Below are 14,968 nucleotides of genomic sequence, written 5' to 3'. Positions count from 1 at the left end.
TTTTCTTTAACATTTGTTTTAAAAAACTGGGGTGAATGCCCTTGCTTTGTAGCTGCCTTTCAACGTGCTCCCTAAAGTAGCGCTGTTGGGGCTGACCTCACCCCAGCGTCCAAGGAGTGTGCAAGGACTGGACAACACGTGCCCAATATTCGTGCACCTGCAGGATCACGTGCAGGAAAATACCTTTTGAAACCTAGAGCATAGCACATCGCTTCTGTCTGGCCAACCGCCTTGCCGGTCAGCGGCTCCGCCCAGCCCCACCCCTGCCCCGCGAGGCCCCACCCCTTCTCCGCAAGGCCCCACCCCTGCTCCGCGAGGCCCCACCCCTGCCCCGCGAGGCCCCACCCCTTCCATAAAGAGGCCCAGCAGACGGAGGCGGGGCGACGAGCCGCAGTCAATGAGCGCCGGCGGGCCGGTTGCCTGGGCGACCGGCGCGCGGCCCCGCCCCCCGCGCGGAGGCTCCGGAGCGCAGCTGAGTGCGGGCTGGAGTGGGAACCAGGTCCCTGCGCGCCGCGAACGCGCGATGGCCACGTGCAACCTCCGGCGGAGGCCGGGCCGGACCCTCGGACTCCTGCTGCTGCTCATCTTGGGCTTCCTGGTGTTCCGCAGGTGAGAGAGAGAGTCCCGCGGGGCACCCACCGGCCTTCCACAACTCGGGCTTTCGCCTCCCTCGATCCGCGAATCCTAAGTTCCCACGGGGAAGAGGCCCAGCCTCTTCTTGGAGCTTCCCAACACCGCGGAGCGCCCCTGCGCCTGCAGGCACTTTGCTTTTCTGCCTGGAGACCCAGGCGTCTGGCTGACACCAGGCGCTGCCCCCAGAGACCGTGGGCTTCTGCCCTGAGCGTCCCGGTCCTGTGCAGCCTCCCGGGCCCCCGGGCGGGTCGGCAGAACTGGCCTTCACATCCTCTCATGAGCCCGGTCCCCAGTACTCCGCGGGGAGAGGAGCCCCCTTCTGCTCTTCTCCTAGGCCTGCACGTTTCCTCCCCAGCCTGCAGGGAGGCTTCTTATTCCCAGAGGCCAGCGCTCTAGGCTCACGCGATGGTGATTTAGCTTGCCCAGCACGGTCAGAAGAACACTGCCCCAGGGGCCTCCAAGGTCCTCGCCAGGTTTCGTTTGCACAGTCCTGGAACTGACATGTGGTCTCTCTCCACTTTCCCACCATTCACCGGTTACCAGGTCACGCCTCTTTATCCCCCGTTCACAAAATGCTGTTGACAGCAAGTGATTGGGTTCAGAGGTGGAAGGATTTACTCACAACCTGGGTGAAAGTTTTCTGGGTGCCCTAGCCTAGAATTTTTCTAACCTGTATCTATTTATAGCATCCTGCTCCCGTGTTTCAGGCCAATGCCTGGTACTTTCCATATTCAAAACCTCCAGTGGGAAGCAGACCAGGGGTATGGGATGGTTGGCACTGGGAGTTGCTGGGGAGCTGAAGGCTGAGCCACTGGAGCTGGTGGCAGGCACACCACTCCTTTTCCTCATTTGCTTCTTCTCTGTCCCTCTTCTTAGTTTTTCCAAACTTACCCTGGGAGATAGGGACGTCTTTCGATGATGATAAAGATCTGGATGTTTCTCCTGCTGCAAGAACACATTGGAAGCACTTTACATTTATACCCTTTTTGTTGTTGTTTATATACGTTCATATGGTCGTCTCCTTGTTTGTAAGCTAGCGAAGCGTGTTATGATATTGTTCGAGAGAAGGAAGTGGTTCTCTTCTCACTTTGGTGCCCAGAAAACCTAAGAGGTATTTCATTTCCCTAGTTGTTCCCAAGACTTTTTCCATCCTGTCTGATCTCTAACCTACTCCTCTTTGAAGACTGGTCCTGGTTCTTGTGAGCAGGTTCAGCTTTCCGCTCTGTGCAAGGGTGATGCAAACCCCAGAAGAATTACTCAAAGCCTCCTGTACACAGCGGGTGTCAAGGAGCCTGAGCTCCAGAGAGAAGGCCTGGATGTGTGCAGGTAGCATGCTTTTTGTCTGTTATTAATGTAAGGACCCAGGTGGGTCACTGTGAGGGACAGTACCGAGGGCTTGAGGTGGGCCCCTTGGCGGCACACCTGAATGATCACGAGATAAAGGTACAGGAAGGAGGCTGGGTGTTTGCTGTCTGGCAGGACAGAGATGAGGCGTCAGCAGCTGACTTAGCTGTGAAGAAGCCTGCACCTCTCTCAGGTGAGTTAACTGTGTCCCCACACAGTGGCATGGCCATAGTGGGAGTGACATGAAAATGGCAGCAGAGAATCAGAGCTGGGACTCATGACTATGGACATAGTTGGACATGCTCAGGAAAGTCGTTGTTTTTCCCGTCATCCCTTCTTTCTCAGCAGGTAGGACAGAGGCCAGAGAGGCTCTGAACCATCTCTTAGGATCCTATGACATATGCGTCTTTTTGGTGTCTTTTTAATTTCATCACCCTCAGGTTCGCTTTCTGCACAATTCCTTCTGTTCAACTTGGGCTGGACACTAATGATTCTGTGCTGCCTGTATACCTCAGGAGGCCAGAGGAGAATGGACTCTTTGTCTTCCCTTGCTCCTCCCTTGCTCCAGCTGTGATTGGGTCATTGAGTGGGAGGTGGGAGCGTCTCCCAGTGGTTGTTGGTGAATGTTGATGTGGCCCGTGGAATATAGGTCACATGGAAACTGGCTATTCAGCTCTCAGGTTTGTGGAGCTGCACTGCCAGGATTAGCTCTTTCCCTGTACCCCAAAAGGCATGTATTTGGACTGCAGTAGGTGTGGGGTGGGGGTGATTTGCTATAACTTTTCTTTTTTCCATCTTTGTTTCCTCAGGTGGGTTTATGGGCAATCACAGCCTTTGGGTTACATCATATCTAAGAGCTAGGATGACCAGGTTGACATTTGGGGAGGATTTCAACCTTAGTTGTGTGTGTGTATGTTTAACTTAAACCATGGTCTTTCTTAAAAATTTCATTGAAGTATCATTTCATGCAACAAACTTCACATCTTTAAGGTGTACAGTTTGCTAAGCTTTGACCATATAGTGACCTGTGAAACTTCCATCATAAGACAGTGAAAATATCCATCAGCCCTAGGTTTCCTTGTGCCTGACTTGGCATCTCTCCTTCCAAGCTTCCCTACTCCCCACCTCCAAGCGACCTCTGACCTATTGCTTCCTGCCGCCATATATTGGTTAGTATTGTCTAGAAGCTTATATAGAAATGTAGCCCTAAAGTGTACACTTTTTTTAGTTTTCTTCTTTCACGCAGCACATGATATTTTGAAATGTATGATGCGTGTATCAGTGTGAACTCTGTCTTTGAGATAGTCGCCTTTATTTTCTTTCTTCCTCCCACTCCGTGATCATAAGAATGTTTGCTTGATATTATCAAAAGCCTTGGTTCTCATGACTTTTCCCCTTAATATAAATGCACCACTGAGAAAAAATGCAATCAGCGCTATATCTCTCATGGCTGAAATTTTAGCTGGCCAAAGGTGGTTAGCCAGCATTCTGCTTCTAACAGGCAAGTTCATTTCTTCTCTCAGCTCTGTCCCTCCCTGTTCTTGCTCTGCCATTATCTGGATTCCAAAAGGAAGAGAAATTATCAAGCCCCTTCTCCTGAGTAGAGGTGGATAATAGGGTTATCCACTTTCTTTGACCCACATCCTGGCTAGTCAAGGGTATGTGGACAAATTGTACTTCTCTTCCTGTGTGTCTGGGTGGTAATTGCTTTTATGAGCTTTGCCTATTCTAGGAGGCGTGCTTGAGGTATGTGTCATAGGCCCTGGAATGTTCACACCTGAACGGTATCCCTTTCATCTTCTTTCTACTAGTAAAGTTTTCAGCATCTGGGAAGTATTTCTTTTGACAATAATCACCTGTCTGATACAGGTGGTGAGGCAAGGTTACCTGGGCAGTGGCTCATAGTCAGGAAGAGGTGGGATGTCTGAGCCACCTTGTGCTAAGAAGATGGAGTTGGCACTGGAATTTTTACAGGATTATTCTCGCCAAGAAGCACAGGAGATCAGAGTTGTCTTGGAGCATTAACAGTATTGGTGTGATTGTGAGTTAAAGGACTGAGATACCCAGATGATTGAGGACAAAGAGCCTTGGCATAGCCGTGGTGGCAGAAATATCAGAAAGTTGGCCAAAGAGTTCTTGCCACCTTAAGTCAGGGAAGTGGCAAGTGAAATAAAAGCACTTAGTCTTGGATGGAATGATACAGATTTCGGTTAGGTCACCTCTCATGTTCTTCTGTAGAAAAATTGAGAAGATGCTGGAGCTTGGGGAGAAAGACATTTTAGCCTGTTGGGAACCTGAAAAGGACTCTGGAGCCCAGGTACTACATCCTTCCTTTCTTGCCCGCCATCATCTGGTAGAGGCAAAGTTCCTTTGGGGTGGGGAATCTTTGCTGCTTTTTTTTCCGCTCAGTTTTTACTTTTGCTTAAATCTATTGCTCTGGATATTAAAGACCACACTGAAAAAGAATTCTCATTGCATGGGAAGACTCCTGGGATAGAAGCCAGGGGGTCTTTTTAGAGGCTCATGGTAATGAAGCGGGTATTACTTGACTCATGTCTGCCCATTAGAGACTCTGACACTCAGCAAACAGTGAATGGTCTTATTCCTCTCATGAACAAATTGTGTTTTTCTTTAAAAATTTACGTTATGAGTAGGTAATATAGGAGCGCAATGAGATATTCAGACTTTAGGGAATGTTGTGGGAAAAAAATTGCCTGCTCTAGGCAACCTCTCTCGAAAAGAGGCAATGCTGATGATGGTTTCTTTTGAAGAATTCTGCACATGTTCAGGAAGATAGCTATTCATTTCTTCCCATTTGAGCATTAGACACATAATTAATTCGAACAGTCCTTTATTGAGGGGCAATGACGGCTGGTAATCTTTTAGCTACTGTGAACAAAGATGCAATGAATAACTGTTGGATATGTTTCTATACCCAAAATTGATGACCATAAGTGATATTCATTTTAAATCATGATAGACATTTCCAACATACCGCATTCTATTTCTGTTGGCTCAATGTAAAGGAGATTCTGAGCTTAACTTTATAGGGGTAGTATCGATTCTTTGTGTCTTTTAAGAATTAGCTTATATCTGGGCGGCGCCTGTGGCTCAGTGAGTAGGGCGCCGGCCCCATATGCCGAGGGTGGCGGGTTCAAACCCAGCCCCGGCCAAAAACTGCAACAAAAAGAAAAAATAGCCGGGCGTTGTGGCGGGCGCCTGTAGTCCCAGCTACTCGGGAGGCTGAGGCAAGAGAATTGCGTAAGCCCAAGAGTTAGAGGTTGCTATGAGCCGTGTGACGCCACGGCACTCTACCCAAGGGTGGTACAGTGAGACTCTGTCTCTACAAAAAAAAAAAAAAAAAAAGAATTAGCTTGTATCTTATATATCTTTGTACCTAAGTCCCATGTGATCAATTAAAAAAAAATATTTAACATAGCTGTTCTCTATTTCATAAGATTGTTTCATTTAGGCTCTATAAGCATATCCAAGACCAGAGGCTTGTTATGCAGAGTAGAGCCCTTTAAAGTTACTATAATAGAGTTTTCACATCTCTCTACGTTGATATAATACTTTTTCTACTTATGATACCATCCTAAGCAGATTTCCCCAAAGTATTATAAAAGTAGAGCATCGCATGACGTCGGGACACTTTCTGTTGTTACTGTTGTCATATGGTTGATTACTAATGAGGAGTTCTGTTGTTTCATTATTGACTCTCAAGGTTTTGGTCTAGAAAATTCTCTTTCAGGTATTCACTTCCTACCATATTTAGAAAGTGTTGCTCTCTGAACAACCATTGTTGTCCTTGGGTCAGAGCCTGGGTATTAGGCCAGGGTCTCTGGCTCACCTGGGAGGCTTTTGGAGGGAGGGGCTGAGATGCTAGGATGGCGGGAGAGCTGTGGCCCTTTTGCTGGGAGGCTTGGATCTCTGCAAAATAGTTGAATTTGCTTTGGAAGTGGAAGTCCCAAGCTGTTTGGGAGTATTTTAGTGACTCTCACAGCAAAACAGGAGCCCACAGCATTGGGCCTAGACCAAGGAGCAGACCCAGGAAGCACAGGGACTAAGTTCCATTTCCTTGAGATTGAAGTTCTTGGGGCCTAAAGATTCCTAGAAGCAATATTTTGGAGTAGAGTGTTCAGGGCACCAGACTGGGCTTCTTCTTTAGGCCTTGAAGTACCATGCTGAGGGCAGAGAGAATGGGGCTGCAGGCTTGTGGGGTTGAAATATCCCCAAATGGACAGTTTAAGGCAGCAGAAATTGGAATCTTGAGAATGTCAAGAGAATTTTGCATTTTAGACCCAAGTGAGTTGGCTCAGTGCCTGTAGCACAGTGGTTGCGGTGCCAGCCACATACATCACGGCTGGAGGGTTCGAACCTGGCCCGGGCCAGCTAAACAACAATGACAACTGCAACAAAAAAATAGCTGGGTGTTGTGGGCGCCTATAGTCTCAGCTACTTGGAAGGCTGAGGCAAGAGAATTGCTTAAGCCCAAGAATTTGAGGTTGGTGTGAGCCGTGATGCCATGCTACTCTACCAAGGGCAACAAAATGAGACTCTGTCTCACAAAAAAGAAAAAAAAAATAGACCCAAGTGAGGAAATTTCTATGTGTGAAGATGTCTCACGGGCAGTGAGACATATCTATCATCATATCAACATATCTCTCATCTAAACAATGGTCTCTACTTGGACTTTTGCCTAACAAGTGCAGACCTATGTAACCTAGTTATTTATACCCATATATTAATCTGAAATTAAAAAAATGAATAATGGTCTCTTGCATGGCCACTTGGATATAGAGGCGAGTGTTTAATTTGTCAGCATCTTATTATGATGCCCTGGATCATATCCAGTTGAAGCTTAGCTTAGGGAGGCCCTGGTAGGGTCACAGTGTACCTGGAAATTGAATTCGTAAGCTGTCATCTAAGATATACAAGTATGTATTATGTACACGTGTAGTGCCAGAATAGCCAGCCCTCAGGACCAGCAAGGACTTATGTTCTTGGAATTGAAGGGCTGTCACTGCAGACCCTATCTCAGGTCCCCTGCTGGCCTGCACCCCTGGCCAGCGTCAGATTGCCCGAGTGCTCCAGGTGCTGTGTCACTGCTGGATCCTGGCCCATCTGGTCATACTCTGCATGGTAGAACAGACCATTGACCAGAGATGACTGTGCCCTAGGGAGGCCTCCCAGCCCCACCGATTACTGATGGGTATTTGCAGAATCTACAGGTGAGGCGAGTGTGCCTGCAGGAATGGCAAGAGGCATTTCAGGGCTGTCCTGATCGGCACAGTTCACTCAAGGAGATCCTTCAAGGAGGAGACTGGGACTGGCTCTCCTCCCACCCAGCTGCCCTGCAAGACCCTCTCTGAAGCTTTACAGTCAATCCCTGTAGAAGAGATAGTGACCTTGCACCTTGCATCTGCCTTTTTCCATCCACACACGTCCACCCCGGGGCATCCTGCCCACTGGAACCTGCCCTGTACCCTCTGTCCTCATGCTCCACGTCAGTGATCAAGAATAAAATACCATAGGTGGCTGCAGCCTCTGTCCTTCCTTACCAGCCACAGCCGGTTGGCAGTTCTTCACCGCAGGTGCAGCAGAAGTCAGGACCTGCGTCTTCATTGCAGTTGACATTTTTCTATCTGTATCTTGCACAGCCTCCTCCACCATGTGCCCCATTTCCACTTGCCTAAAGGAATTGGTGGGGATGAGTGTAGCGGGCTTGTTTCATTGTGTGAAGCCCCATCAGAAGTCGTGACACACATGCCTTCTTCAGCAACATGACCTCAGACGGTGACATGGCCGCTTTCGTCACCTGGTGGAGGAGCAGAGCAAACCTGGGCACTGAATTCAGGTCCGTGGTCTGGGGCCTGCTGTCGAACACCAAGAAGTCTCCCTAAAACGCAGCCCAGATGCAAAGGCAACAGAATTCCATAAGCTCCCACTTGAAAGAACACAGGTGTCCCTGGTTTCACAAGGAATGAGCCGCTCACTAGGAAACGCGACAGAAACACAGCTGACTTCCTTGGGATTTGATTGGCTTTCTGGTGTCAAGCCAAAATGAGGAGTCAACTCTTTCTGACCTTTAAACTAACCAGATACAACCACACAGTTGATACTGCCTTTATTATGACTGAGTTGCTCAGAAAATTATGGGAGTTATTCTTAATATTCTGATCATTAGTGTTAATGATGATTATTAGTTTTAATAACCCTTTGCATGGTGCTTTGTTGTTTGTGAAGTTCTCACTTAAATCATCTCATTTTCTCACCGTGAATTCCTTGGAGAAACCCAGTATTTCTCAACCTCATTTTCTTAGTGAGTTTATCCCTTTTATTATTGGATTAACAACGTGTCTAGTAATCTACCAGAAAATTTCCAGGAAGGAAGCAGTTGAATTTTTTGAGAATTTTGAATTTGGTAAAAGCTAGACTTTTTTTTTTTGTTTTGTTTTCAGTGTTTATTTCATGCCACTTGATAAACATTGAGAAAAAAATTGGTGTCAAAAATTTAGAAAATGGTATCAAAGGGAAGGCTCTACCTCAGGACAGACTGTGTACACGCATTGGAGGAGAAGATACAGATTGGCTTTTCTCGAGCTTTAACTTTGGGATCTGGTTGAAATGCACATTTTGATTCAGGAGGTCTCCAGGAAGGCTGGAGTTTCTACATTTCTAATAAATTGCAGATGAAGATACTTGTGTTTGTAGCTGCCCCTGGAGAAGCCACCCTAGGGGCAGGTTTCCTGATGATTACTCAGGGACAAGGGACCAGATGAAGAGTGTTGGTTACTAGCAGGGACTATATTGGAATCGGGGTCCTGGAGACTCCATCCTGCCTGCACCTCTGCACTTAGCAGGTGAGGGGGGGCTATCACACACAGGGAGAGAAATTGGGATCAGAGATGTGCACTTTGGTAATTGGAGATCGTGCTGATGAAGTTTGGGGCAGAAAACAAGGATTGCTGCCCAGTGCAATAATCACTAAATTCTATTAATACTGTCATAAAAACAATAAGAGGGATTGTGTGTGTGTGTATTTTCACAAGATTGTCAAAAGGCCCCTATTGTTAAGAAAAGAATCTGTCTATCGAGTCCTTGCTCGTACTAGCCTGGGGTGAGCCCTGCAAGTACGTCAGAGAGCCTCAGGAACGCGGGCAGGGGAGCTGGTGAGTGCTAGGGCAGGAAGGACTGTGCAGGAGGCAGAGTGTTCTTAGGAGCGGGTGTGGTCAACATCAGGGGAGGCACAAACTTTCCTGTGTCTGAGGTGTGGGGAACTTGAGACAAAGCCAGGACAGTCAGGAGCTTATGGACAAAGGGAAGAGCTGGATCAGACCAACTCAGAAGAGTCAAGAATTTATAGAGAAAGGAAAGAGCCAGGTAAGGGAGGAGTGTAAGGGTAAGGAAGGCCCAGCGAGAGGCCCAGAGAGTGGCCCAGAGAGGACCAAGCAATCCAGGGCTTCATCTGCGACAATGGGGGTGTTTTTTTTTTTTGAGACAGAGTCTCACTATGTTGCCCTTGATAGAGTGCTGTGGTGTAACAGCTCACAGCAACCTCAAACTCTTGGGCTTAAGCGATTCTCTTGCCTCAGCCTCCGAAATAGCTGGGATCACACACCCACTACAACGCCTGGCTATCTTTTAGTTGCAGTTGTCATTGTTGTTTAGCTGGCCTGGGCAGGGTTTGAACCCACCAGCCTTGGTGTATGTGGCCGGCGCCAAAACCACTGTGCCACAGGCACCAAGGTGTTTTCAGCTTTGCAGCTGTACGGTCCCTGTTGCAAACCATTTACCCACGCCCCGGTGCAACTGCAGGTCAACATGTGGGCGGTAGCATGCCAATAAAACCCAACACTGAGCTGTGAAGTTCATATAATGTTTTGTATCCTGCATATTGTTCTTCTTATTTTTTTTTTTTTTTTTAACCCCTTAAAAATGTGAAAAGCATTTTTTTGCAGGCTGCACAAAGACAGAAGGCAGCCTGGATTTGCCCACCCCTGGCCTAGGGGCTGGGTTAGTCTGATAGCATGCCAGTGTACAGATTCTTTCATTGTAAAATTTTAGAAAAGGCAATAAGCTGACTTGGCATAAAGTTTAGCCTGTAAAATGTAGGTTGAAAATGAAGGAACTGGAAGGGCCAGGATCATTCCATATTCAAATAAATGTATTTTGAATACTGATAAGATGCTTTCATCGTGCATCATGGGGTATTTTGTTTCTTCCTGGACCTCACGACAGCCTTTCTGAGAAGTTGGGAAAGGCATTAGCCCTTCTGCCCTCAGAACTGATGTCATTAATCCAAGGTGACAGTGCTACCAAGGGTGGGCTGGGACTCACACCCAGAACTCCCTCTACCAGATACTGTTTTTGTATTCTTCCCATATAGGTCATCTTGTGGAAGAACTGTGTCCTAAAATGTCATTTGTAAGTCACACATTGGAACATGATCCCTTTTTTTTTTTTTTGAGACAGAGTCTCATTATGTCACCCTCAGCAGAGTGCTGTGATGTCACAGCTCATAGCAACCTTGGGTTTAAACCTCGTGGGTTTAAGCGATTCTCTTGCATCAGCCTCCCAAGTAGTTAGGACTACAGGTGCCCGCCACAATGCCCAGATATTTTTTGTTGTTGTTGATGTTGTTTAGCAGGTTTGGGCCGAGTTTGAACCCACCAGCCCTGGTGCATGTGGCTGGTGCCCTAACCACTGAGCTACAGGTGCTGACCTGATCCTTTTTTCTTTATAGAAGGAAAAGCATGCCAATTGGGTTCCACGGATGACCCTTCCATCTATAAAGTAGAACTTTGGTTCTATAGATTCAGTGTGAGCTATAAAACCCAAGGGCTGTCTATGAAGAGTAGGAAGGTGTAGGTAAAAAATAATTTTCTTGGGGTGGCCCCTGTGGCTCAAAGGAGTAGGGCACCAGCCCCATATACTGGAGGTGACGGGTTCAAAACCCAGCCCTGGCCAAAAACTGCAAAAAATAAAGAAATAAAATAAAATAAATAATAATTTTCTTTGTCCGTGAGTGGCCCTAGACAGAGCTCCTAAATGGTCACTGAAATCTGTGCCATTTGCCCTGTTGGCACCCTGCTCTTCCGTCTCTGGCCATCTGGGCCCTCAAACTCACCCCAGTCCCTCCTGCAACACTCAGGGTGGGGGGCTGCTTGTGCAACGCCCTCTAGTGTCAGGAGCTGTACGGGGAACGGGTGGGGCACCACTGCCACCCCACACTCATTAACACTCTTATTTTCTGTCTCCAACTTTCCTAAACTTTCTAGCTGGAAATTTCCACAGGCCCAGGTCCTCTCGCTTTCTCTCACGGCCATCAGGGTATTAGGTGGGAAAGAGGGAGAAATTCTGTGGGCACCGAGTCTTTGGGATCAAAGTGGGGGGCTCCCCTCAGCCAGCCCGTGAGATGCCTGGAAGTGCTTTTTCATGGACTCACACTTTCTGGTGGCCTTCCTGGGTGGGGACTGTCTGTCCCGTTGGGTCATCTCTGGGACGATGCTTGACCTTCTGAAAATAATTCAGACGTAGAAATCTGACCGATGAGTAGATGTGGTTTAACCCAGATGCCTCTTTCCAGATATCTTCACCTTGAGTCTGCGTTGGGCAGCTGTGGCCGCGAGGGGGCTCGGAGGTACTGTCCCGAGTAGGCGCTGCCTTCCTGTTTAGTTCAGTGGCCGGGCAGAGCTGGCCGTGGTAGCCTGTGCAGCACCTGCCCCCCAGCCCGCTAGACAGAGCCTCCCAGCTGTCTGAGAACACCCTTCCCGCGCAGTGTGACCCGCCTCGTCCTCTCTCCTCTTAGCGCACCCGTCTCCATGTTGAGTCTTGTATTTCTCTTGTCCCTGGCTGTGGCGTCCTCTTGTCCTTCCCCTGCAGCGGGGCGCAGTCGAGGGTACCGCGCTGAAGGGACACCCCTGCCCAGGTTTGCGAGTCGGAGGGTGGGCGCCTTCCTGGACACCCTGGCAGCAGGCCTTCCTTAGAAAGAAACGCTGAGGGCCTGCGAGGGAAGCCCGGCTCCTCCCTGGGCCTCCAGCCTCTGCTGCTGGGGAGCCCCAACGCCCCAGAAATGCCTTGTCTCCTTCCAGGTTGAACTGGAGCTCTCTGATCCCTCCATGGCTCCGACAGCGGCAGCTGGGGCTGCAGGCAAAAGGCCAGAACTTTATACTGGAGGACGCCCCCTTCTGGATCTTCGGGGGCTCCATCCACTACTTCCGGGTGCCCAAGGAATACTGGAGGGACCGCCTGCTGAAGATGAAGGCCTGCGGCTTGAACACCCTCACCACGTGCGTGCCCTGCCCCGACCAGGCGCCAGGCCTGGTTACCAAGTTGGGTGCTTGGTGTCTGCGAGTGGTAGGAGGAGGGAGCCCAGCCCTCTGCTTAGAGCTGAAGGAGCAGGGTCCTCCTCCTTCCTCGCCCCCACAGAACTCCCTAGTCATGGGCATGAGGGGACATGGAATAGACACGGGGTCTCTAGAGGGACCACAGAAGCAGTGTATGAAAGGAGGGGGTGATTCAATGACAGCGACTAATGTTTTTCTTTTTCAACAAGCAAACTCCCCCACCCCCAATTCATATACAGCGTTTGAGTGTAGCCTTCTTCAGAATAGCTACCTGGGAACTCTGTGCATAATTTTCAGCACTTCTTTCCTGGAATAGTCTTCAAAAAGCGATAGTTTACGTGCCAGCCCCTGGCATGGGGGTGGGCATGTGGCAGGCACCCCCTGAAATGTCGGTGTGCATCATTTAAAACAATATGCTCAGTTGTGAATGATCAGGATATTTTTATGGATTTTCTTTCTTTCCCAAATTGCCAACAGATACTTGGTTCTAAGTCTGTAAATTAAAGTGGGTTACCAGGGTGGGTTATTCTATTCTTGTGCAAAAATATGTGATTACAAATCAGGGAAATGGATTTTCTTGGGTGGTCTGTGAACTGATTTTGAAGACAGTTCCTAAAAGAGTTACGGGAATGTTTTGAGTATTGTTGGGACCGATGTGTGTGACTTCCCAAAAGGGCTTGTGAAGGTGTAGGGATAGGGCAGGGGAAGCATAGCTTTCTGCCTTACAAAAGCAGGCCGGCCTGTGTTTGCTTAAATACAGAACTCTTGCTTCTGAATTGGAGGCCAGACAGTGGCCCCCTGCTCTACCTGTGAATGTTAGGACAGTTGGAGGGGGCACCAGCAGAAGCCAGCAGTGGGTGGGGAGAAGAGCTGCTGTCATCACTGTTAATCCCTTGAGGGGTCATCCCTCCTGCCTCAGTTTGGGCCCTTCCAGAGCTTAGTTCATCTCCTCATTGTCTCTTTAGAGTTAGACCCTCCATTCTGTTGCAAGTTTTGAAATTTTGGATGCCTCGGTAATGATAGGGATAACTAAGCTTTCCTTTCACCTACTTTGAGCTGTTTTTCTAAAAATTTCTAAATAAAATTATTTTTTCTTCTCTGATAGGGGGTGGGGATGGCAGGCAGGCCTCTTACAAAGCACATCTTCCTTCACCTTCCTTCAACCTTGTTGAACTTCTCCCCTTCTCCTAAGGGACATTAGCTTACCAGGGCTGGCCTAGACTGTTCGGTAGGCTCCAGTCCGGAAGTCATTGAGAAACACATTGGCAGCCACCATAGTGGGTTTTAAGGATGAAGAAGGCCATTTGGGAGGTGAAGTGGAAAGAATGACAAGCTCTTGCCTCTAATTGTCTCTTCTGTTCCAGCTATGTTCCCTGGAACCTGCACGAGCCCCAGAGAGGCAAATTCGACTTCTCTGGGAACCTGGACCTGGAGTGCGTGGTGCTGCTGCTCTGTGACCCGGCCTGGGGAGGGCAGAGAGGAGGCTACTCGGGTGGATTAGGAGCCAGAGAGAACCCGAGAGGGACCTGGGTCGGGAGCCTTGTTCTCAGATGCTGTGAGGCCCTGCAGCCAGGACCCAGATGCTCTCCAGACATGGCCTGTCACCTGCGGGGCTGGGCCTGCAGCCTCTTGGGCCCCACTCTCTGTGGCAGCCCAGAGGGGCTGAAGACCCCAGGTGCCGCCCACTCTGCAGGGGAGTCCTGCATCTGGGCTGAGACTGGGGATGCCCCTCTAGGGGAGCAAGGTCGCTGGGTTCATGTGCACTGTCTAGACCCCTGTGCCCTGATTGACACACTTCCTCCTCAGGCCCCAAGAGGCTGTGTGGATGGTCTGGGGCTGGGAGCAGCTCTAGCCTCAGGCCTGGTGTGGGATTCCCTGCTGTGCTGGGGGGGCCTCCCTCACCCCAGTCTGCCTGGTTGGGAGAGGGAGGTGCAGAGCCTCTGCCCTGGACAGTCCTGACAGGTATTGACTTGTTTACTCCCCAGGGCCTTTGTCCTGTTGGCTGCGGAGATCGGGCTGTGGGTGATTCTGCGTCCAGGCCCCTACATCTGCAGTGAGATTGACCTCGGGGGCTTGCCCAGGTACATGGGATGTGAGGGGCTCCAGTGTGGCTTGAGGGACCCGTGTAAAATGCTCACAGACATAGATCTACTTTTGCTTTTAAATGACACTTTCCATTCTGTACTGAATTTCCCTTTCAGAATGAGTGGTACCCCAAGGGGGTCATTTTGGATGACGTGGCAGTTACTGCCCTCGTAAAGTCTGCTCAGATTTGGGATTTCGTTATGTGGCAGGCAGGAGGGAAGGGCCGTCCTGTGACATTTCATTCTTCCTGGCTCTGCTGGGGCTGGGACCTTGGGCGGGTCAGCTGTCTGCTTTGGACTTCACTTTTCCTCTCTTTACAAGGGGAGAAACCTGACCTGCTTTGTGTATTTGTTAGGGTTGTTATTAAGAATACTTGAAAAGTCCAAGTATTTAGAGATTATTGCTTTATCTTTATATCCCAGGCCCATATTCTCTTGCTGGGTATAGTCTTGGCTGATGTTGGAGTAGAAATCTGGTCAGGGGTCAACTTGGGCCCAGTCACTCCTCACCCTCCTCATTACTGTCATGAAGATTTTCCTGTTGACAGGCATAATCTT

General features: G+C 49.1%; 1 protein-coding gene across 2 annotated transcripts in view; it reads left to right on the top strand.

Annotated features, from left to right (window-relative positions):
• The first annotated feature begins 402 nt into the window (after positions 1 to 402).
• The window catches only part of LOC128587948 (beta-galactosidase-1-like protein 2), a 42,862-nt gene continuing 28,296 nt past the window's right edge, over positions 403 to 14,968 (top strand). Inside the window, exons 1-4 of one of the 2 annotated variants that reach the window (XM_053594481.1) lie at positions 403 to 609; positions 12,072 to 12,269; positions 13,691 to 13,759; positions 14,312 to 14,407. In XM_053594481.1, coding sequence (XP_053450456.1) covers positions 524 to 609; positions 12,072 to 12,269; positions 13,691 to 13,759; positions 14,312 to 14,407 — 449 coding nt within the window. In that variant the 5' untranslated portion in view covers positions 403 to 523. The remainder of the gene's footprint in view (positions 610 to 12,071; positions 12,270 to 13,690; positions 13,760 to 14,311; positions 14,408 to 14,968) is intronic. The other variant, XM_053594482.1, reaches the window with a different exon arrangement.

This window comes from Nycticebus coucang, chromosome 6 (assembly GCF_027406575.1).
Source record: "Nycticebus coucang isolate mNycCou1 chromosome 6, mNycCou1.pri, whole genome shotgun sequence".
NCBI classification, from domain to species: domain Eukaryota; kingdom Metazoa; phylum Chordata; class Mammalia; order Primates; family Lorisidae; genus Nycticebus; species Nycticebus coucang.
Note: the sequence above shows the minus strand (reverse complement) of the source record. Positions and strands in the feature narration are given on the sequence as shown.